We start from the raw sequence: 22043 nt of genomic DNA, 5'->3' as shown, positions 1-22043 counted from the left end.
TGGGCTACAACTTAACTATTTTGGTTGTTTTAGACACAACAGACCTAAAGTTAGCAGTTAGCGTTAGCTTGTGAACACTGGAGCATTTAGCAGCAAACCAGCCAGATGTTTCCTCAGGAGATTGCGTGGATCAAAATGAATGAAAAAGGAGTTAATATTTCACTCGGTGACCAGAAACACGACACGAAAGAATGCCAATCCCGATCTATGTGAGCTGGGTGCATCATGGTATGTATTATACAGTCCATTTTGGTGCAGCTCTGCGATATTATTGTCTCTTCCGTTTTCCCATGTGATGATACCTCTGAAGGGCTATTGTTAGACAGGGAAGAAAACACTGATGATATTCATAGCGGCGGCACACATTTACAATGCAAATTGTGTTATGGTGGCACACAGTCAAAGACACATGACTCCCTGCGTGGTGATAACAAGGTACCTCTCTTCACGGGACACCCATACGGTATGCATCGTAGTACCGGCTCTGTATGCCAAGCTAGCCATTCATGAAGATGTGAGGAGGCACACGGTCCAGCTACACAACACAAGCATCAAAGCACGGCCAACTGATAAAAGCATCTTCAAATGAAGTGGGATTTTGCATTTTTGATCCATGATAGAAATGAAGAATCCATCTCGAGCATATTTAACAGGGATTTATCCTGCTTTGAGCGTTAGCAGCTGTATAATAGAGCAGTAACTTAGTTTCACTTAGTGTAAAAATGCTCCATTAACTGCTGAAGACGCACATATGACACAGCAACGCCACGGGGTTTGTAAATGGTTTTTATTAGCAAAATAAGGGAGATGAGTCTACAAAGGTTCTCCATCCGCGGAGAACATAAACACACATTGACAATTGTGGCAGTTTCTTTCTATGAACAGATCCAGGACCATTATTTGTCACTCCTCTTGGCAAAGTAGTACTGATCTAAACTCACGGACCAGGCTCGCTTGACCGTCTCAGTTTCCATCACCTGACTGAAAGGCTTCGTGGATCCTCGAGCAGCGCCTCCACTCTCAAACCACAGGACCGGTGTCTGAACCTAAAAAACATTTCAGACCTCATCCTCACAACCATCTCTTCTGTGGTTCACTTTTTCTCTCCTCAACACCAAAATCTTGCCTCCGAATACATTAAAATATACATTAAAATGTGCCTACCCTGGTCTTTGTACTTAAAACACTTGAGCGTATTATGAGCTCAATGCCTAAACGAACCATTTTCCAAATGATTGGGAAGAATGGATATTTTGTACAGTTTAAAAACCAGAACCCCGGATCTGCGGGGCAAATGTAACAATATACATTATCAGTATTGTACTGCGTGATCGGCCAGAGAGGCCTTCCATTGCCATGGCTGGTGGGGGGGATGGGGGTAGGGGACTGTTGGTCGCCATTGAGACCCATGTACCTTCAGACCAGAGGGAAATCTTCCACCTCCGGATAGCTCAGTGGTGTGCACATAGAAGATAGCAGGGACACTAACATATGAAAGCAGTTTACCTCTTTATGTTTAGAACACTTCAGCAGGCAACAGAACAAGCATTGGGACTACGGCCGCAGTAAAAGGCATGCGAAGGCACAAGTACCAACAGACTGGACTCAAAGTTTGACCCCTTTCTTCCCTTTCTGGTTGAAGGGAAGGAAGAAAAGAAGCGTTTCCACCAACAACTAAGTTCCCTTTTTCCAGAGACGGCGGCAGAAGGAACGGCAAAAAACATGAGTTCCTCCACCTCCTGGAGAAGTAAAAAATAAAAACTAAATAGAAGGAATTTTTTTTTTCTTTTTTTAAGTGTGTGGAAAAAATTTTGCGGTGACACTTTAACAATGACACAAACATCTTACACAAATGACGCCCAAGACAAAAAAACATAAATAAAGCTGTTAAAAGTGTCGTATAGTACAGCACTGGTCCGTGACTGGTCCTCCCGACTCTTCTCATCTTCCCCACCAAAGATGCACAATAAACTGGCTCCACCGCCTGAGGAGAGAAGAGTAGAGAGGAAGGAACATTAGGGACGGGAGCGAGTCGTTTCACAGGGAAGTTCGGGAGCGCTCCACCTCGCCTCCATTATTTCACAAACATCTAAATGGAGCAGGAAATGTATTGAAGCCTCAGATGAAAGAAAGCAATGATTTCAGCTGTTTAATTACGCATTCGATGGTGATGGATTCCGCTGCATCTTTGCGGCCAGCTACAGAGTGGTTAAGATTAAGGAGGGACGACGACGATGAGGAGTTCCTTACCAAGAAAAAAGAAAAAGGTCGTCTTCTTTGCCATTATCCTCAGAAGAGGCCGCAGTCTTTCAGGTTGTTCTTGATGATGACGTCGGTGACGGCGTCAAAGACAAACTGCACGTTCTTGGTGTCTGTGGCGCAGGTGAAGTGGGTGTAAATCTCCTTCGTGTCCTTCCGCTTGTTCAGGTCCTCAAACTGACACTGAATGTAGGCCGCCGCTTCCTCGTACGTGTTGGAGCCTGGAGAAAAGACGAGGACCGGGAACACAAAACAGGAAGAGGTGTTTGGAAATTATAAGCACATTTTGAAAACAGTCGTCATTTGCAGGTTCTCCTGTTGTTAAAAATGAAACGACTAAATGGGCCACTCTCAGGGCATTTTTCTGTCAAAGGCTGGTAATCTCACCAGCGTATTCTGGGTAGCAGATGGTGAGAGGACTCCTCTTGATCTTCTCCTCGAACAGGTCCTTCTTGTTGAGGAAGAGGATGATGGAGGTGTCCGTGAACCACTTGTTGTTGCAGATGCTGTCGAACAGCTTCATACTCTCGTGCATCCGGTTCTGAGGGGGGGAAGGAGCGCAGTGTCGATCACTGTGCTCTGGTTCCGGTAAACAGAGGCAGAACACAGAGTGCCTGCTATTATGTGATTCCACGAGTCAGAGGCTGGGAGCACTCACCATCTCCTCGTCCTCAGCCAGCACCAGGTCATAGTCACTGAGGGCCACGCAGAAGATGATGGCGGTCACACCCTCGAAGCAATGGATCCACTTCTTCCTCTCAGACCGCTGACCGCCGACATCAAACATTCTGGAGGGAGGACGGGAGCAACACATGTCGTCGGTGTTACACACATGCACGATACACGCAGTGTCTATGAAACCCCAACGCCAAAGTAAATGCAGCCGAGTCGCTGTGGCTGCTCTGCTCTTGTGTTTAGTCATGACAGAGAGTGATAGAGGGGGAAAGGAAACACAAGTTGGTGATAATCTAAAACTATTTTGATAAACTCTAAGCAGCGCAGCGAATACTCAAGTGAGCAGCAAATACTGACTGTGTAACAGCAGAGCGGGAAACTATTTAGCTCTTGTAAAATATCTTTTTAACGGCAGGACTGGAGGGATTGTTCAAGAAAATGAATGTACAATTGTTGCGCAAAACAAAAGAAGTAATCACATGTAACTCATCAAAGTGTGAGCGGTCAGGCCCGTCACAGAGTCATCAAACTGGAACCAGGGTCAGCCACTGCCGCGTCATTCCTGCATTGAATTGAGCAACTTTACAGAAGAACTGTGATGTGTTGTAATACACAGCTGTGACACGCGTGTCATCACGACGGCGCAGTCAGGCCGCCGTCTGAGTAAACACAGAGACACCAGTGAGGCTTTGTATTTGTGTGTGTTTTTATGGACGCCATAAGAAGCATTTCTCGAGCTTCAACGACACTGAAATTAGCTGCCAAACTTCTGGTGTCATGATATCATCAGGCCTGCTGCCTCCACTTCCTGTTTAAAAAATTACACCGAGGGCCACAACTGACTCATCGCTGATGCGCACAACGTTCACAGCTTGTGTCACAACACACAGCTGTATGTGCACAAAGGGAATTTCTATGGTGAATGAGTCAGCGACAGGAAGGAAAGCCAATTAAGCCATCGTGTAAAAAAAGAAAAGAAAACGCTTTGAGGCTCAGCGAGTTGTCGCAGTGAAGCAGTTCTCACTTGAAGTGCAGGTCCTTGAATGTGAAGTGGGTCTCCACGATGCCGGTGGTTTTGACTCGAGTCCTCAGGACATCCTGCTGGGTCGGGATGTAGGTGGCCTGGGATATCCTGTCCAAATCGTTCAAGTAGCTGAGGGAAGGACACAAGGAAAAGGACATGAGGAGGGCAAACAAGGAAACATCAGGCAGAGAAGAGAGCGAGGAAGACAAGGAGGACAACGGCCAACGCATTCCCAGTGACGAGGCACGCTGGGTTCCATATTTCATTATGATAAATTAGGACAAACGGAAATTGATTTTTTTAATTCACGTTTTTAACGAGTGTGAATCGTTTCAGATTTAAAAGAATGCGTTCTGAACAAATGTTACAACTTTTATATCACATCGTTTGGATTTCCAGACTAAGTTGCCAGACCGGAGCCTGGTCTCAGAGTTTAAATATTTGTTTGTTCGGCCTGCGACGTCATGTTTGCTCTGCTGCAGCAGCACAACAAGGAAACAGTTTTTTTCCCCCTCCTAACAAAACACAGAAGCTGCCTTGTGACGATGTCATTTGTTTCAACGCAGAGGGGCTCTTGCACAATAAAGTAGAAGAGGAGCAGATTTCCTCTGGAGTGATCACTTGTTTTTAGGCATTTCACTCGTGTTCCTGTGTTGAAGTGGAAGGCCAGAGACTAAGTTGTCTTTCTAGCCACCGCTCTCTTCGGGCTTGGTGGAGGAGAGTAAATATTGACAGAGTGAAAGTCCAGACAGATGCATGGCGCCCTGAGCGCTCTGCTCTCTGCACTTTGGTTGGAAGGCTTTGGACAACTTGTGTTTGGCAAGTTGAGGCGGCAGCTTTCTGTGCGCTTGGCGGTAACTTGCGGGCGTCTGGTCGCCTGATGTGACTCGTCATAAATCTTCTCAGCAGATGACTCATGATTTCAGGGAACCGTGCAACCGTTACGTTCGGTTGTTTGTGTGTGTGTGTTTGTGACTCACTATGCCGCCGAGTCGTTGAGCTGATATTCGCGGGAGCGGCGGAAGCAGGCTTGAACGCCTCCGTCCTTCCACAGCCGCTTAATTACACCGGCCAGCTCTCCCGTCATGAAGCCTTCCTCTGCGGAGCCCGCCAGCACAAACAGCTGCCGTGCATCGTCCTGGGAGAGGAGGCGCATCAGTCAATATCATAAATCAGCCGCCGAAGTCACCGGACCGCCATTATCACTGACATGGAGCCTGCGACCAAGCTGCCAGTCACGGGGTTAGAAGGACGTTTTAGAGACGGCTGCTGATCACTACATTCAAGACTTCTACTCTAAACCCACCAAATGACACACACACACACACACACTCCCCCCCCCGTCACTCACAGCTCTTGCGGCATCGCCAAAGTCGATCTTGAGGCGGCCCATGGCTCTGATGATGGCGATGATGGACTGGATGGTGTTGCTGTAGACCACGGCCCTGTACTGCTTACATTCCTCTTCTGAGTAGCCGGCCTCGTGGATGATCCTGCAGAACAAAAAGGGGAAGAAAATAACAAAAACACGGTCAGCAGCCGAGACATTTTCCAGCTCTGCAACCCGAGAAGAAAGCTCCTCTTCTCAGGACACATGATGTCTGCTGAATCATGTCTGCTGCTTTTTCAGATTTCTGAGAAACTATGGATTTTCCTCTTATTAAATATCTCTTTCAATGCTCAAGACTTTTCACGCTCGCTGTAACATTCGCAGAAATATCGTCAGGCCACAATATCCCCGACCGCATGTCTCGCAGCTTGAATTATGGTCATCCGGGGAAAAGCCCAAGACTCTGGATGAAAGCACGAGCTGTAGGCACACACTGTAAAAGGTATTATCTAGGAGTTTATTTGACTTCTTACTATACATAAACATAAATTATATATATATTATGTTAAATGCAATGGTGTGTATAAAACAAAGTGGTTTTGGACAAAATGTGGGTCTTTGGAGCAGAGGAGGAAGTGTTATTGGGCTGCAACTCACACTTATTTTCATTCTGGATTAATCTGCCTATTCTTTCTTAAACTAATCGACTGATTGTTAAAAATAAAAAGATGTCAGAATGATGTCTTTCACAGGAATTGGTGACAATAAGAAAAACACAGAATATCACCAGACGTATGCTGTCAAATGAGAGCCAGCTACGCTGCGTCACGCTACAATACGTATAAATCATTTCCCCAAATCAGACAGATACTGTGCCATAATATCTCTCAGCAGATTTACGACATACTCATTGTGTCGTCAAAGCGGTGCATATCAGTCAAAAACAACAACTTCTCAGCAATATTGTAGCTGAAAAGCTGCTTATGAATGTAAAAGATGAAGTGCACCCGACGCGCGTTTGTTTGCTGATGGATGAGTGTATCCTCGGGGGTGCTTATGAAAATTGTAATTCATAAGTAGGGTGGCGTGCGGATGATGCATCGGCAGAGTTCACACTGATGTATTCTGCTGGGTTGTCGTCACGCTCTACTATGCACGGCACCTGTTTGTAATGCGACTCACAGAGGATGATGTAACCCACAGAGGCGCTGGAAAAGCACGATTGGTGTTTGACACTGTTTGTGTTGTGGAAAATGAATACCCTCTTTCTGTGTGTGCGCCATTATGCATATCTGATGAGACATCGTTGATACACTGGAAGATGAAGGAGAAACGAAAGAGGTTTGTGTGCAGAATGAACTCACTTCATCTGCTTGACAATTGTACTTTTCCCTGATTCTCCAGCACCTGGAAAAGACAAAAGGAGAGGTTTATTAGAGAGTTAGTGTTGCCTGAAACAAGCCTTATGTCACTCAGCTCACTTGCATTTACAATGTTGTTACGCAATGATCTAATGTGGCCAAATGGCACGACGAGCAACCACGAGTATGAAACCTGAGCACAAAGGAGAACTGAGAAAGCTCAAGTGTCCAAGTTACAAAAGAGGTCTTTGAACCTAGAAATGTAAGAGGCGAGACATTCAGACCAACGCGGTCAGAGCGACGGCCATCTTTATGTGCGCCGTTGTGAGCGAGCTAACTTCTGCACAGAACCGACTCGCGTCTTCCAACCGTTCTACTCCTGTTCCGTTTCTACGTTCTCGCCTCCGTACAGCTCCTGATATCCCGATTCGTCAGAAGCACCGAGCTCGGTCAGATGACTTGCTTTGTGATACACCTTGCTCTAGTTTCGTGTTACTGAAAACACCACTGTGTGTTTAAAAAAACAGTGCCATAGCAACTCTTTATATCCGGGACATCTCTAGTGAGGCCACGGTCACCTGAGGAGGCTTTGTGGTTGTGAGCGTGTGTGTGTTTGTTGGCCTCAACTGGGACCATTATGCATGATGCTGCTCTTTTCCCCTCAACTGCAACCAATCACTCGGAAGTGTCCTTTTTATTAACTACCGCTATCTGTTACCTCGTGATACTGTCAGCAGAGACAAGATGGTTTGCTCTTGCAGAATAAATCGTCGGCCTATATCTAGTTCAACTTCCCTTGATGTTGCAAAAAAAAAACAATAGTGACCAATATCTGTCTGCATTACTACAAACTTTCCCTCGGCAGTCAGTCCCAGCTCTTGTCCTTCAGGATAATTGGATGGGATTCACCCCGAGGACGTATTATTTTAATTACGCGTCACCTCTCGGGCCCCGGAGGAGGGCCCTGCGCTCCGAGGTGAATCCCAGTGGGACGAGCGCACACGAGCCATTCCCACAACGCCGCAGCCGCTTCACATACCGACGCAGCTCCTCTGGATGCGGGGGACGGATGGATGTCCACTGAAGGCGGGCTGTGAGCTCACGCTTCAGTTCTAAGTAATACCTTTCAGCTAACTCCAGTTGTGTGACTTTTTTTTTTTTGAATGGCTTGGTTTGCTTAATTTTTTTAAAAAGTTTTACACAAACACCGCAGGAAATACAAAGACGTCACTGCAACGAAAGCAACTGGTCACCGTTTTGATTGTTGATTTATTTTCTGAATCATTTATTTTAGCGGCACAAATTATCTTCTTATCAATGTAGACGGAATATTTCGGACGAGACGAGACATTGGAAGACGTCATCTTGTTGTTGTTTTTTCACCGTATTTTGACATTTCACAGACCAAATGCTCAATGACGTCATTGAGAAAACAATCACGAAATCAATCGATTATGAAAGTACCGGTAACCGTTGCAGCCCTGCTCGCATCAATTCAAAGATGAGTTATGATGCAGTTAAAAGAACATTTCCACTTCATCATCAGCTTCACTGAACTGGCAAAGACATCCAAGATAAAACAACTAAGACTGATGCTGCTTAAATTCAATGAAATAATAATGACCTCGTATTTGATGAATCATTGTGGGGAAACTGCAGTAGCAAGTTGTGTCAGAGAAATCTTCCACCGTCATAGAAACACCAGTTTACAGAAACTAAAACCAGACGCACGACTTCTTTGGTAATTCTAAGCGCCGAGTGGTTACAATTGGACGAATAGCATCGATTCTAGTCGAGTATTCAGAGGAAACAACGAGACGAGAGCTCTGTGCTTCATGTTGGCGACTTCGCTCTGGCCTCTCTACACCAGTGATATCATTCGGGTGTGGATCTCGTCAGAGCCTCTAGGCCTGAGGAATACAAAACACATAGTCATCCTGATTTGGACTCACACACACACACTCACACACTCACACACACAGACCTTTAAGGGTTATATGGCACCACAGGCCTGACCCATCAGTCCTCATGAGTCTTTGATACACCCACCCCAATACAGCTTCAGACTCAAAACCACTGGAGCAGCTGGTTTCTGTTTCTGGCGGTTTAAACTATTTTTAGGAAACTCCAAGCTTACCCCTCCAGTGGAAATGGAGGGTTTTTTCTTCTTCTTCTTCTACAGAGAACAAAGCCGTTTCAATCAGTCAACCTCAAACGCGTCTTTTCTCTCGGAACTTCCCCCGGTCGATCTTCCCAGGGCAGCGAGGACGGGGATTTGAAACAATGGCCGTATGGAGATGAATGTGATTACAAATAGCTACTGTAAATGGACTGTGTGGGAACGATACCACTCTACCATGGACTCAAAACACTGGACAAACGCTAGCTAAGACACAGCTAACTAGCACAACCAGGCCTACCAAGAAACAGGCGGAGAGAGCAGATAATGAATCTTCAAATGGTAGTCCTCCCTGGAACTCTCTCGGTGCAAAGCCGAAGAGAAAATATGTGGGAGGACGACTAACAGGCAGAGTCCAGCGCCCTGAGATTTGTGATGCGACTGGCTGGCCTGCACTAGCACACGGGCAGAACTCCTCCTCAACCCCTGCACCCAGATGGCCAAAGCCAGGGACAGCTGAGGAAAGTAAAACCTGCAAAACACCTCCACAACAACCAAGCCTACAACTTCAAAACAGATTTGCTCCATTGTCGCAGGATCCTAAATCTCCATCTGATGACCTGGATAAGCAGCTATCTCCTCAAAGCAGGGTAAGAACTGAGAGTAAATGTGAGAAAGGGCCGCAGGCAAAGCTAGTGACTGGGCCTGAGACTCTGATTGTTGGTGACTATGCTGTAAAAGAAAACTGCAATTTCCTTTCTATCAACTTGCAGGACAGGAATTGAGACGGCTAGCTGCATACAGGGCCCCGACCTTTCCTGGAGAGAGTCATTGGTGTCATTAGCCATTTGTTCAGTGCAAACAGCAGCCTGCTGAATCCTTCATCTCCTCCTCTGACTGGTGGAAGCGGGCCACTGATAAACACCTCAGCCTTGACAGAGCTGACTGTGTTTAACAGATCAATAAAGTCTCGCTTCAGAACTTCAGACTGTTGTTTCACAATATCACAGCTTCCTGTATGCACCATGATGTTTTCCGCTGTGGGATAGTCAGCCACGATGTCCAGGATTTTGTCTCTCATGTCAGAGACCATATCTTTCGGAAAGCAGAGTATTTTGGTGTTCTTGCTGCACAGTTTTCCTGCAATTTCCTGCATTTTACTGCTGAATTTTATTTCTTACACTGTTTCTTTAATTGTTTTTAAATCTCCTTTTCTTTTGCCTTATGTTTTGATGCTTTTAATGGTTTTATGTGAAGCACTTTGAATTACCTTGTTGAAATGTGCTATACAAATAAACTTGCCTTGCCTCTCGATTAACCACATGTCACAGCTAATTATGGGATGCACAAACTTTATCTTTAACTTAATCTAAGATTAGTTCTCATCAGAGTTTTAAAAAACTAGCTTTGAAAATGACTAAATCCAGATGTTAATTCAGGCAGAGCTTTGTTATACAGTTAAAAATGTCGAGTGTTTAAACCAAAACTAGACAGCGTCTGATCAATATGGACCAAATTAAGATGAATACATTTGCGTGCTGGAAAACTTGTTAGCTGAATTAATGGAGCAATATGGGGTAATAAAAGATAAAACGGACAACAAGTAAACAACTGTTTCCACAGTCAGAAGAGGCCGCCTGTTGGTCCAATCTTCCTGTTCAGCTCTAACGGTTCCCTCGGTGAACCGGTGTCTTGAGAGAAATTCTGCATCATCATCATAAAACTTAATTGGGTGAGTCTGCCCTGAACAACTTGATTATTTTGCCAAATCAATGAAAGAAAGTCGGTCAATTGTCAGTCAAAACATCATCCTCGACTACCACCGCTTAACTTCAACACGGATAACGAATTACAAGAGCTCCTGACCCCGTCGTCTCCGCCAGCAGCTGATCAAATTCAGCACTTTGTAACGGTGCTACCGGCTACACGCGCAGGAGGCAAACTATTACTGAAGCGCTTCTGCGACGATGCCGAGCTGCATCATCGGCCCATCGTCACGTGCTGAAACGCTCCGTCTGGACGGAGACTGTTGTAAAAACCTAGTAGGGTGGAAGTAGGGTTCTTGACTCAATTTCCAATCCACATTAGCAGCATGAGCCCAACCCCATCATCATCAATATCATCTCTCTCTCTGGGTTTTCTCCTATTCCGTCACACACATCCTTCTTCCTCTTTTACATTCTCTCTGTGTCGTACAGTCATTTTCCCATTACGATATATGGCTCCTCACTCACTGTCCACTTCCTCTTTCCCCCCCCCCGGGGGATTTAAGTATGAGTCACTCATGAAGGATTCCAGGAGCCTCGGAGCAGTGTGCTTCCCACTAGAGGAAACGATCAGAGGGATTGATCTACCAACAAGAGGATCGATGGCTAAAAGATTGTCTGTCTGTCGCGCTCTCTCTCTCACACACACCATTATTTCTTAAATTGCCAAATGACGGCAGATGTTAGACAAAGGCAAAAGATTATTAATAAAATCTTCGCACAGTTGCGCGACAGCTATAGAAAGAGTAATTAGGCGGAGGAGATTGTAATCTATTTCAGCACGTGGATATGAGTAGTAGGATAATTAGGTCCGGGAGATGACGGAAATAAAACGAGCCAATTAAAGACGAAGAGCTGAGCGAGAAATGTGTTCGGTCTCTGTTCAAAGACACCTGAGCGCCCGGGAGAGCAGCACACTGACTCACAGAGATCCAAATCATTTTCATGCAAATCACAGAGGTTTATTTTTACGTCACCGTGACGATTTCATGCCGCTCACCGGCCTGCGATTACCTTTTAGGAGAACCAGATGGCGAAAGGCATGAACCTGCCGCTAACGCCGAGGCTTTGCTGCTGCATCGCCAGCCCCGTGCTACCACGCCACATGTTCTGCTGACTTTTAGGTTTATTTATGTTGACAGGGTCTGTTTAGAGAACAGTATACTCCACAGTTTGTTGTCTTTTCAGTGTTTGTATCAGCAAGGTAAACAACTCAAACTCAGCCTCCTCCGTCTCTCTGCAGCAGAGCCTTTCCATTTTTAATGCTTTAGTCATTAGCGGTGTTCTCCTCTTACAGCCTCTCTTTTCCTGGTGACCCAGCCCGCCTGTGTGTGTGTGTGTGTGTGTGTGTGTGTGTGTGTGTGTGTGTGTCACACTTCAGCTCAAACAGTTAGATCAGGGGTCTCAAACTCATTTTCACTCCGGGCCACATCAGCATCATGGTCGCCCACAAAGGGCCGGTTGTAAATGTAACTACTCGAAACATATTGTTAAATAACTCTGCATTCACAGTTTAAAGTAGTCTTCAATGTGCTCACAATACATTTACATGTCAAATGTACAGTAACCAGTCAAAGAGCTGCTTCTAACTGTTTAAGTATCTCATAATTTTGACTTTCTATTTCATAATTTTGACTTTCAATCTCATCTTTTTGACTTTCAATCTCATAATTTAGATTTTCAATCTCATAATATTGACTTTCTATCTCATCTTTTTGACTTTCTATCTCATCTTTTTGACTTTCTATCTCAGAATTATGACTTTCTATCTAATAACTTCGACTTTCTATCTCATAATTTCGACTATGGGGATATTTTTATTATTATTAGTCTACCTTAAAAAAAAACAATAATAATAATTTTCTTTTTTTTACTTTTTTTTTTTTGCTGGCGGATTCGCGGGCCACATAAAATGACGTAGCGGGCCGGATTTGGCCCGCGGGCCGGGAGTTTGAGACCCCTGAGTTAGACGGTGACAACCCGAGGGGGGCCACGCGTGGGGGGGCCCCCACGGGCTGGTGCGCAACTGTCACAAAACACCACTCTTGCAAAAAACAACAACAACCCCACAGAGCGTGGTTAAACTGTTTGTGTCAGTGCGAAAGTATGAAAACTCATAATCCGCCCTCCGGCAGCAGAGCAGAGACTCGCCCCGACTTGCTCGCCTTCAACTCAGCAAGTCCCATCTGGCCCCCGAGCGCCTGAGGAATGCGGTCTACCTGTGGGAAGAAAATACGCAGGTTCTCGTTCCAACAACGCAATACTAACGTCACCCTAATGAATACCAATGAGAACGATAGGAACGGGTGTTGCTGTATTGTATGAGGAAGTATTTATCTTGCTCTGGCTCACAAATCTGTCCACAAAGCCACTAACGGCTCTCCTTCTGGGCCTCCTGTCAGAGGTTTGCCTGATGTTGGTGTTGGCTTCAGTCTTTTGTGTCCTGGTAACCCACATTACCCATGTGTGTGCATGTCAACATTCCCCAAAGCTGGACACCTCGGGGCTTGATGGAAAAGTTTCTCACCTACTCTCTCGGTTTACAAGGATAACAGTGTTTCCCCGACGCGCGAGTAACGCCGCGAAATTCTGCACATGTGCTGTGTTTTCTAAATGCAAAGCAGTTCACGTAGCTGTTCCTGAATGCAGGAAAGTACACTTAGGAAATATAAGAGACTTCATTCAACTGTGCCGTTCATAAATCATTCTCGTGTTTCAATGTCAGGATTCTAACTAAATTACACTTCTTTTTCAGAAGTCTGTGTTTCTTATTATTGAACTTGCGCGGAGAACAAGACAAGGCCACAAGGCTTCCAAACATATGGAAACTGTAGAGAAATGCTGCAAGAGAAAGAAAGAAATGCAACCCCTCATTAGGCTCAACAGGACCGTTAAACACCCTACTGGACCCTCCAAAGTTTTCAGTCACAGGCACTCAGGCCTGGGCCCCTGATGTGCCACACAGGCCTATTTAAACTGCACCAGAGGAAATGAGCCATTGTTGAACGGATTTGGGTGAAACAAATGGTCCACACAAGCTGAATGGAACTAATGCCAGCAGCAGGGAAATAGGAAAGAATAAAACGTGCAGACATTTTTGAATTAAACTGATTTAAACACTAATTGGAGATGGTGTTTTATATATTGGGTAGTAACTTCAAGTATTTGTTGTTTTTCTGTTTGGAGAAAACGTTATGTTGCATTCAGTGACACACGGTGAAGTTATCTCCCCCCCCCCTCCCCCTTCCTTACCCAGCAGCAGCAGCTTGACCTCCCTGGCTGCCTTCTCGCCGTCGTCCCGCAGATTCCTGTCGATCATTTTGCTGCGCTCCACCGCCGCCTTGTCCTCCGTGCTCAGTGTGCATCCCATCCTCGACCGTGTCCTTCAGACCCAGATGGTGTTTTTAAAAAAAACAAACAATATGTCTAAAACACCATATATACCCACATTAAGTGAAAAATATACACGCCCTTTTTTTTTTCTTCTTAAATGACAGCTAATCGATGTGTTTCTGACGGAAATGAAGGGATTCGACTTTTCCCAAAAAACGGCGTGTCGCTTCTTCTGCCCGCTGGTTGAAATCCTCCGCGCATCCGAATGAAAGATATTTAGACAGCGAAACAGTTCGTTAACGACGTCTCTTCCACCCGTTCGCCTCCATTCGTTGCGGCGGCGACTGCTAGTATTGTATTTTGCTGCTTCTAGTGGAGAGAGAGAGCTGCTCGGCGTGTTCCGTATAGAGACAATCATCTTCCGGTCTCATCCTTCAAAATAAAGGTGCAATTTCTACAAACCTAATACTAACAAAAAGACTAATATTTGCAAACATTCTCTCCAATATTTCCCATTTTCTTCTCTAAAACTGAACATTTTAATATATAGAATATAAAATATAAAATACTAACTAATATTAAGAACATATGTAAACTGTGCACAGAGCAAATACATGACTTTGATTTGTTTCAGTGTAATTTTTTCAGTATATTATGTTCAGTTCATAGGTTCTCATGGGTAAAAAAAACATACTATTCTGAGGCCTTTATTTTGTAGGTAGACCCCTAAACCGGAAACGTCTCGACAACGGGACGCTAATCAATACATGGGGTTAGATGAAACATCAATATTTAGACGGTCATTTATTTATTCAGTCCTATGAATAGAAAATGTGGCATATCGTCTTTTGTGTACTCGGTGATCTTTCCGAATGAAGAAACAGGATTGTTAAACACACATCTAACATGTAGGGGCAGAGATACAGGAAATAGTTTCATTTTTCAAAACATTACTTCACATGAAACACATGAAAACACAGACTAAAAATGACAATCCACATTTTTTAAAACCCCCAAATTAAGCACAAGGAATTGGAAACAGTTAATTCTGTTTGTAAATAATGGTGGTCAAAAGAACAGAGTGTTAGATGGTGTAAAATAACCTCACAAGTATCATTCATCATTACGTGTTTTCAATAAAGACAATAAATAAAGAAACTGAAGGTGTATGTTTAGTATCTGCCCACACAAAGTAAAATCCAATCCAAATGTTGTAGTTGGACTTGTAAGATCAACAATAAAATCAGTCAGGTGATCTTCAAACTGTTTTGACAAAGAATGTTGATTTGAATAGACAGAGACGTGTCTTTGGCAGAGAGACTGAGTGGGACACACCACATGGACAGACCTTCTGTTCTCAACATGCAGTCAGTGTTGATGGAGTGCTGGTGCTGCTCTCCAGTGGCGATAACATGCAACTTCACAGTGCTGCAGAGCTGCGTATGTGGGCTGTTTGATCAACCCCAGAGCAGTGTTGTGTTTTTAAAAGGTTCCCATGTTAAAGGTTCCCATGTTAAACCCCTGAGGATGTCATAATAATAATAATGATGATAATTATAACAATAACAAATACTTTAGTGTAATAAATCAACACGCAAACAAGAAAATAAATAAACAAATAATTAAATATCTCATTGACTTTGAGTAGCACTTTTTAAACCTGGAAGTACAAAGTGATTTCCATGGACAGCATAAAATGAGAAAAAAACAAACAACCAAACAAATAGAGAAGAAAACTCAGCAGAATACAAGCACAGGGTTAATAAACTGTGTGAAAGATATTTGCTGATGAATCATATGAAAAGGTCGGACGAGTGAAACTATTAAAACATGTAAAGCCGTGTACAAAATAAATGGAGATGTGAGAGGAGTGTTTGGACTTCAGAAGGCTGGATGCAGAGCAAAACGTTTTGTGCCATGCATTCTCTCAGCCATGCAGCTGCACTGTTGCCATCTTTTTGCATTCAGAGGGTTCGATTATTTTGTGAACTTACTGCCAACACAGTTGTGGTTTCTGGGAAATCTAACTCGATGGCAAAAAGCTCTCATCGGTGCACATTCAACATCCCATTTGGACGCCATTGATTGTCAGGGCTTCCATTTGGGATAAACTCTGCGTCAGAGGTTATTGAAGCAGGTTATTGAAGGACTTGATGGTGTGGGAACAAACATCGATGACTTTAAAGATCACCACAGAACACGAAAAACGAAGCCGAAACAAGTTTTGGAGCAAGCCAGAGACTGAGAGACTGAATGAGGTTCAGACAGAGGAATGCAGTTGAGTTGTATGGGAAGGTGATTGTGCAGGAGGCAGTGCTGACGGAGAGAAGTGAAGAACTGATCCTTGATATGCCACATGTTGTCTGTGCAGTTGAGGAGTTAAATGAATCAATTGAGATAGAGAGCAATTTTTTTGTTATCCCTCATGAAACCACGAATTCAGATAAGCCTCATTTATTGTTTAACAGTCTTGGTGCTATGAGGAAATACTTAATCATTTATATGTTCCTCCTTTTCTGTCTCTTGTAAGCTCGGAGCAGAAAGTGCAGAGCAGACAAGTGATGAATAGATGGAGAAGGACGGATAAGAAACAGAGCAGGAAAGTTTCGGCTTAATCCTACGAGTGCTAGATGTTGAATGAAACAAAACTAAAATAGCATGGCTCCATAGGAGCAGAAAATAGCTTTATTTCATGCCCGACCTTTGCATGTGCAAAGGTCTTTCAACCTTTCTCCCCAGCCTGTTGTGGCTGTTATCACCTGCTGAGATAGTCCCTGATACCGGGGACACAACTCTCATCTCAACCTCGAATCTTTATTGTCGTTATGTCACTTACATTTCTAGGAGGTCCATGGGCGGCTGCCAGAGGTGTCTGTGCCTTTACCTGGCCTCTGCTGCTCCGTCAGCTCGTCTGTTGCAGCCCGTCTGCTGCTACTGGTGCTGGTGCTGCTGCTGCTGGGACACAAACACAGAGAAGCTGCACATACTAGCGCCCACCACGAACACAGAGACAGAAGGAGAACAGGCTGCAAGGCAGACAGACGGACGCACACAGTGACGGAGGGAAGCGCACACCACCATGGGCTGCTGTAACAGGAGGTGTGGGCTGATAGCCGGAGCTGTGTTTGGGGCGGTGGTAGCCATCCTGGGTGGTGTCCTCATCCCAGTGGGGAACAGCATCATTCAGGGGACAGTGGAGAAGGTATGTTGCCGAGTTTCACCCAGGGGGGTGGGAGAATAGGGGACTGACAAGTGTGTGTGTACGCGGAGATCAAGGTGAATCAGGAGAAATGAGAGGGAAGAGGAAAGCTGCTTGAAATGGTAAACAAGAAGCTGTGCAGAAAGCCATGTGTGTTTTCATCCTTTGAAAGATCAGCGTCTGGGATGTTAAGAAGAGACTGTGGAGACAATTTTTGCAGTTTTAGACCTTTTTTCTTTTTAAAAGTAACAGAGCATCCACCCTTTATGTGTATCAGTGGGGGCAGTTGGCCTGCTGGCAGTCTTGAGGTTTGTTAAAAATAGTCTGTTTGTCTTCGGGGGTTTAGGAAGCCGTCATTGAGCCTGGAACGACAGCTTATGGCAACTGGATTGCTGCAGCACCAGGGGTGTACAGGCAGTTCTGGTTCTTTGACGTGCAAAACGCCCAGGAGATTGTGCAGAACGGAGCAACTCCAGTGGTGGTGGAAAAAGGACCTTACACATACAAGTAAGGTGGATTTATTGACCTCTTTCATAACATTTTGATGAAAGGCTAAAGGATTTACAGTATAGAAACAAATGTCCCCTCTTACAAAACCGAATATCGAAGTGAGACCTTCTTCCCCTTTTCAGGACAAGATATCTTGCCAAAGAGAACATCACTTTTAACTCGAATCACACTGCCTCCTTCCTGCTGCCCGTGGGCGCCATCTTTGAGCCATCCATGTCAGTGGGATCGGAGGAGGACAAAGTCACCTCCCTCAACTTGGCTGTGGCTGTAAGTGAGTGTCACCTCGCCGTGCGGTGATTCCTGACTCGACTCAGCTCTGCTGTGGTGGGTTGCTTTTTGGCGTGTGACCCTCTCTGATAGGTTGAGTGGCTTCCCAGGTTGTTCCTTTGAATGTTTTTTCTATAGCTTAGGGCTGAAAACTATCCAGAATTTCACAAGAAAACAAGGATGAGAGAATATTTTGGCACTTAATGTAAAAGAAAAGCAGTATGTTTCTTCTTTCGATCCTGTTAATCTGTGCCCACTCAGTATTTAAATGAAGGGTCCGGACCCCCAGGTTGGTAAACAGTGCGCTACCTCATAAAGAGTTGTTTCAGAAGGAAATAAAATGAAATGGCTGGGGGAATCTAAGGTTTATAGTGACTCGGCGCTTTAACAGTGTCGAGACAATATCTGAGTTTCCCGTGCTGTTTTCAATACTTAAACTGAGAAATATTTACATGTTTTTCGGCAAAACTATTGAAATGCTGAATAAAAGTATTTTTCAACCCAGGTTTTACTCTCACAGCATAACTCACTCGATGAATAGGCAGCTAGCTTTGTTAACCGGCAAGTTTCCACAGATGTATGCGGTAAACTACAATAGCGTACTTTTTACTTGGACGACTCAGCATGTTATTCATGATTAGCCAGCTAGCCAGCAAGTTGCCCCGGAAGTTAGCCAGGCTACAATATCTAATGTCGGATGCTAATTCATTTTGACCACTCCAAGAATGTTATTCATGAGTAGCCAGCTAGCTTGGTTAGCCAACAGGTTGCCCCAGTTAGCTCCAATAGCTAATACAGCATGGTCATTTCTTTAATTACTGTTAGCTCTGTCAGCATGTTTGCCATTATTAGCATTGTTTGTGCTGTTAGCACTGTTAGCTGCAAGCTGCCGGCTCAGCCATAGCCGGCAGCGTTTAGAGGCAATAGAATTGTTCCAAATCTCTTATAAAGCACCTTGAAAAAGCTTCTGAATGCAGATGATGTTTGCCGCAATATACTCTGCTTTGAAGGAGTCTGTGTTTTCTCCAATGGAGGTGGCAACTGCAAATGTAGCATGACCCACATTCACAAAAGCCACAATTTCTAAAAAATAACCAGGTTGAAAAATACTAGAATCTGTTGTCCAAACACAAGCGAGAACGTAACAAAAAACCATATCTCTGCACCACAAAAAAACCAACAGCTTACGAATCTGAACAAGTATTGGTATGTAGATTTACCCAGCTCAATGGTGACTGGCGGTGTAAGAAGACCCGAAGTGAACATTAACATTGGTGCAAAGATGCTGTCGTGTTGGAGCTTTGTAATTAGGAACAACCGGGAAGTCATAATTTTAAAATGGGAGTTTGTTAAGGTACAGCGCTTTCTCTTCAATCTTTGATAAGGCTCAAATGACGAGCACTATCAATTTCAATACATCAGTTTGTAAGTAAATATGCGGTATCACAGTCATAAAAGAGGGTTATGGTACGGCTTATCTCCAGAGGCAACCGCAGCAGTTGTGTGCACAGCAGTTTTGCTCGTGCATCAAGATGGAACCATACTGTTGCCAAAATATAAAAGATGAATGTTCGATTTTTCTTTTTTTTAGGCATCTTACTCACTGATTCCCAAAGTGTTTCATGGTGGGCTGGAGAAGCTGATAAATACAAGCAACTCCTCCTTGTTCCAGTACCGTACAGTCAACGAATTGCTGTGGGGTTACACCGACCCCATGTTGAAAGTAAAGCTGGGCCTATTTCCCACTGTAAGTAAAGAGATATTGCAGCCTTACGCTTACACATAGTAAAACACAGAATAGACGGAATCTACCCAGTAACACACAATTTGTATGAATATATTGAATCAAATGTGTTTTCCGCAGGACAATGGCACAGATGAAGGAATCTACAACATCTACACTGGAAAGGACGACATCTCCAAAGTGGGAATAATTGACAGGTGGCGAGGAGAGAGGTGAGTCTGATTGTGAACAAAGTGAAGGAGGTATTGAGTCTGGTTTTGAGGCCTTGATCTTTTAAAATCAGGTGCTACATTTTGACAAGAAGCCAGTTTGAAAAAAACTAAATTGGGATATTTTAGGCTGTTGAATCAAATCAGGTTCATCAAATTGTACGGATTCTGAAGTGAGAATTCAGCTTTTCTTGTAACCTTTAAGGCTGTTCAATCAAATTGTTTGTCTGACAAATTGAATTCTGTTCAACAGGAGCCTTCGTTTCTGGGACGACAAGTACTGTGACATGATCAACGGGACAGGTGTGGCTCACGCAGCCCCCCCCCCCTCATAACTTCACACTCCTGCAGCTCTAAATGCAGATGAGTCACCTCTCTGACCTCATTTCTTCCCTCTTTCTCAGATGCGTCTTCATTCGCTCCCTTTGTGGACAAGAAGACGCCGCTCTATTTCTTCTCATCAGACATCTGCAGGTGAGGAAGAGTTTCATTTTGGGGGATCAATGTCATCTGATGCAGTCTGACGGCTGTGCTATGTCGGGCAGATTTGCCATCTTACTTTAAGAACTGCAGCCACTTGGACTTTCCCCTCAGTAACCACTAGAGGTCAGAGCTTTCCAATGCCAAAACCACAGTCATGTACTGGATGCTGCATTAAGTTGCACAAAGGATTACTGGGTACACGATGTTCAGGGTCTGGAAGGCTTTTGAACTGATCTCCTTGTTGTTTCAGGTCTGTGTCAGCTAGCTATGAGGAGACCAAAGATCTGAAAGGGATTGAAGTGTATCGCTTCACCCTCCAGGCAGACACCCTGGCCTCCCCAACGGTCAACCCAGACAACAGCTGTTTCTGCAGAGACCCAACTACCTCCAAGAATTGCACCCTGGCTGGAGCCCTGGACATCAGCTCCTGTCAAGATGGTCGGTTTGTATTTGCTTCGTTGAGCTCAACATAATCAACGCCCGCCAGAACTTTCTGCTGCCGTGTTATCGTTCTGCTCAGCAGCTTTTTGAATTGTCTGTTTCTTTGCCATCTGAACAGGGACACCCATCTTCATCTCTCTGCCCCACTTCCTCCATGGCAGTCCGTACCTACGAGATGCCGTAAAGGGCCTCAATCCCAGCGTGGAGCACCACGTCACCTTCCTGGACGTGGAACCTGTAAGAGCTTTTTATTTTTGTGGTTTGTGACTTCCAGGGGCAGCAACTCTGATGCTATTTTTTTGTGTGGTATTTATTCTACTAGACAACCGGGTTCACCTTGAGGTTTGCCAAGAGAATTCAAGTGAACATGATGTACGGACCATCAAATGTCATCACGTAAGTTCTGCTTCACCTTTTTAAAAGGGAAAGGTTTGTGGGGAATATCTTTATTCTCTTTCTTAACGCTCATAAAGAAAGAGAATACTGGTGAGTGGTAATTTTCCAAAATTGTAAACTATTCCTTTAAGAAAGTTTGAGTTTGCATGTCATCCGCCTCTCTCTCTCTCTGCATTTCCTGTCTTCTTCTGTCACGTCAAATGAAGGCAAAAAGTTTGAGACACCTTGCCGCACTGAATACCAAGTAATGAACTCTTTCCGTGCAGGGTGCTTCAGAAAGTCAAGGATTATACCATCTTCCCTCTTGTTTGGATGAACGAGGTGAGATCAAACGTGGAGCCCTGCAGTCATGAAGTGTGAAGTCTGTTAGCTTTGGGATGCATGATACTCAGTCACTCTCTCTCTCTCTCTCTCTCTCTCTCTCTATCCACGTCACCAGACGGCTTCGTTGGATGACGAAACGGCGGCGATGATTAAGGAGGAGCTGTTCTCCCGTATCGAGATGTTGGCGATAGTATGGAAAGCCCTGCTGGGCTCAGGTGTGGTCATCTTCGCACTGTGTTCCATCGCCTACTGTATGGTGAAGAGGAAGTGACCAAAGCAAGCTTGTGTGCACGGATGACGCAGCATCATTCGTTGTGTGTGAGCTGCAGGGCAAAGTGCATTGAAGCTGCTACGGGACATCAAACCTTTTGATATAGAGTTGCACTTTTTTTGTAATTTCAGTGTTATTAACAATGTCATACTTCCTTTGATCCCAGCGGGGAGTAAGACTGTGATTTTGTGAAGCTCAAGATCTTTGCTCAGCATTATTTCAATTGAAAACACTAACAATAACTGAATCAGGGATCTTCAGAGAGAGAGAGAGAGAGAGAGCAGACGGAGAACCCTCTTAACTGTGAACCGGTGTCTTTAAAATCAATAAAA

General features: G+C 44.5%; 2 protein-coding genes across 2 annotated transcripts; one reads left to right on the top strand and one right to left on the bottom strand.

Moving 5' to 3' along the window:
• Positions 1-772: 772 nt before the first annotated feature.
• On the bottom strand, positions 773-14215 carry gnai1 (guanine nucleotide binding protein (G protein), alpha inhibiting activity polypeptide 1). Its single transcript, XM_079294965.1, has 9 exons — positions 13787-14215; positions 6653-6695; positions 5310-5451; positions 4939-5096; positions 3959-4087; positions 2918-3047; positions 2647-2800; positions 2251-2480; positions 773-1984 (listed from the first exon to the last, which is right to left on the bottom strand). The coding sequence occupies exons 1-8, from the start codon at positions 13902-13904 to the stop codon at positions 2290-2292; spliced, it is 1065 nt and encodes a 354-aa protein (XP_079151091.1). The 5' UTR covers positions 13905-14215; the 3' UTR covers positions 773-1984; positions 2251-2289.
• Positions 14216-16946: 2731 nt separating this feature from the next.
• Positions 16947-21711, top strand: cd36 (CD36 molecule (CD36 blood group); the record flags this gene model as incomplete). Its single annotated transcript, XM_079294852.1, has 12 exons — positions 16947-17069; positions 17413-17573; positions 17699-17843; positions 19435-19590; positions 19708-19799; positions 20050-20099; positions 20201-20270; positions 20530-20717; positions 20839-20957; positions 21043-21116; positions 21383-21437; positions 21556-21711. 12 exons carry the CDS (start codon positions 16947-16949, stop codon positions 21709-21711), a joined length of 1389 nt encoding a protein of 462 aa, XP_079150978.1.
• Between the last annotated feature and the right edge of the window lie 332 nt (positions 21712-22043).

This window comes from Melanostigma gelatinosum (genome assembly GCF_949748355.1).
Source record: "Melanostigma gelatinosum genome assembly, chromosome: 22".
In the NCBI taxonomy this organism is placed as follows: Eukaryota; Metazoa; Chordata; class Actinopteri; order Perciformes; family Zoarcidae; genus Melanostigma; species Melanostigma gelatinosum.
The sequence above is the reverse complement of the archived record's forward strand: the minus strand, read 5'-3'. Positions and strand labels throughout refer to the sequence as shown.

Coding starts and splice junctions, on each gene's coding strand:
- gnai1 (XM_079294965.1), bottom strand. CDS start 13,904: ATGGGATGCACACTGAGCACGGAGGACAAGGCGGCGGTGGAGCGCAGC. Junction 5,452..6,652: donor ACAATTGTCAAGCAGATGAA/GTGAGTTCATTC, acceptor TTTGTTCTGCAG/GATCATCCACGAGGCCGGCT. Junction 4,088..4,938: donor CTCAACGACTCGGCGGCATA/GTGAGTCACAAA, acceptor TCCTTCCCTCAG/CTACTTGAACGATTTGGACA.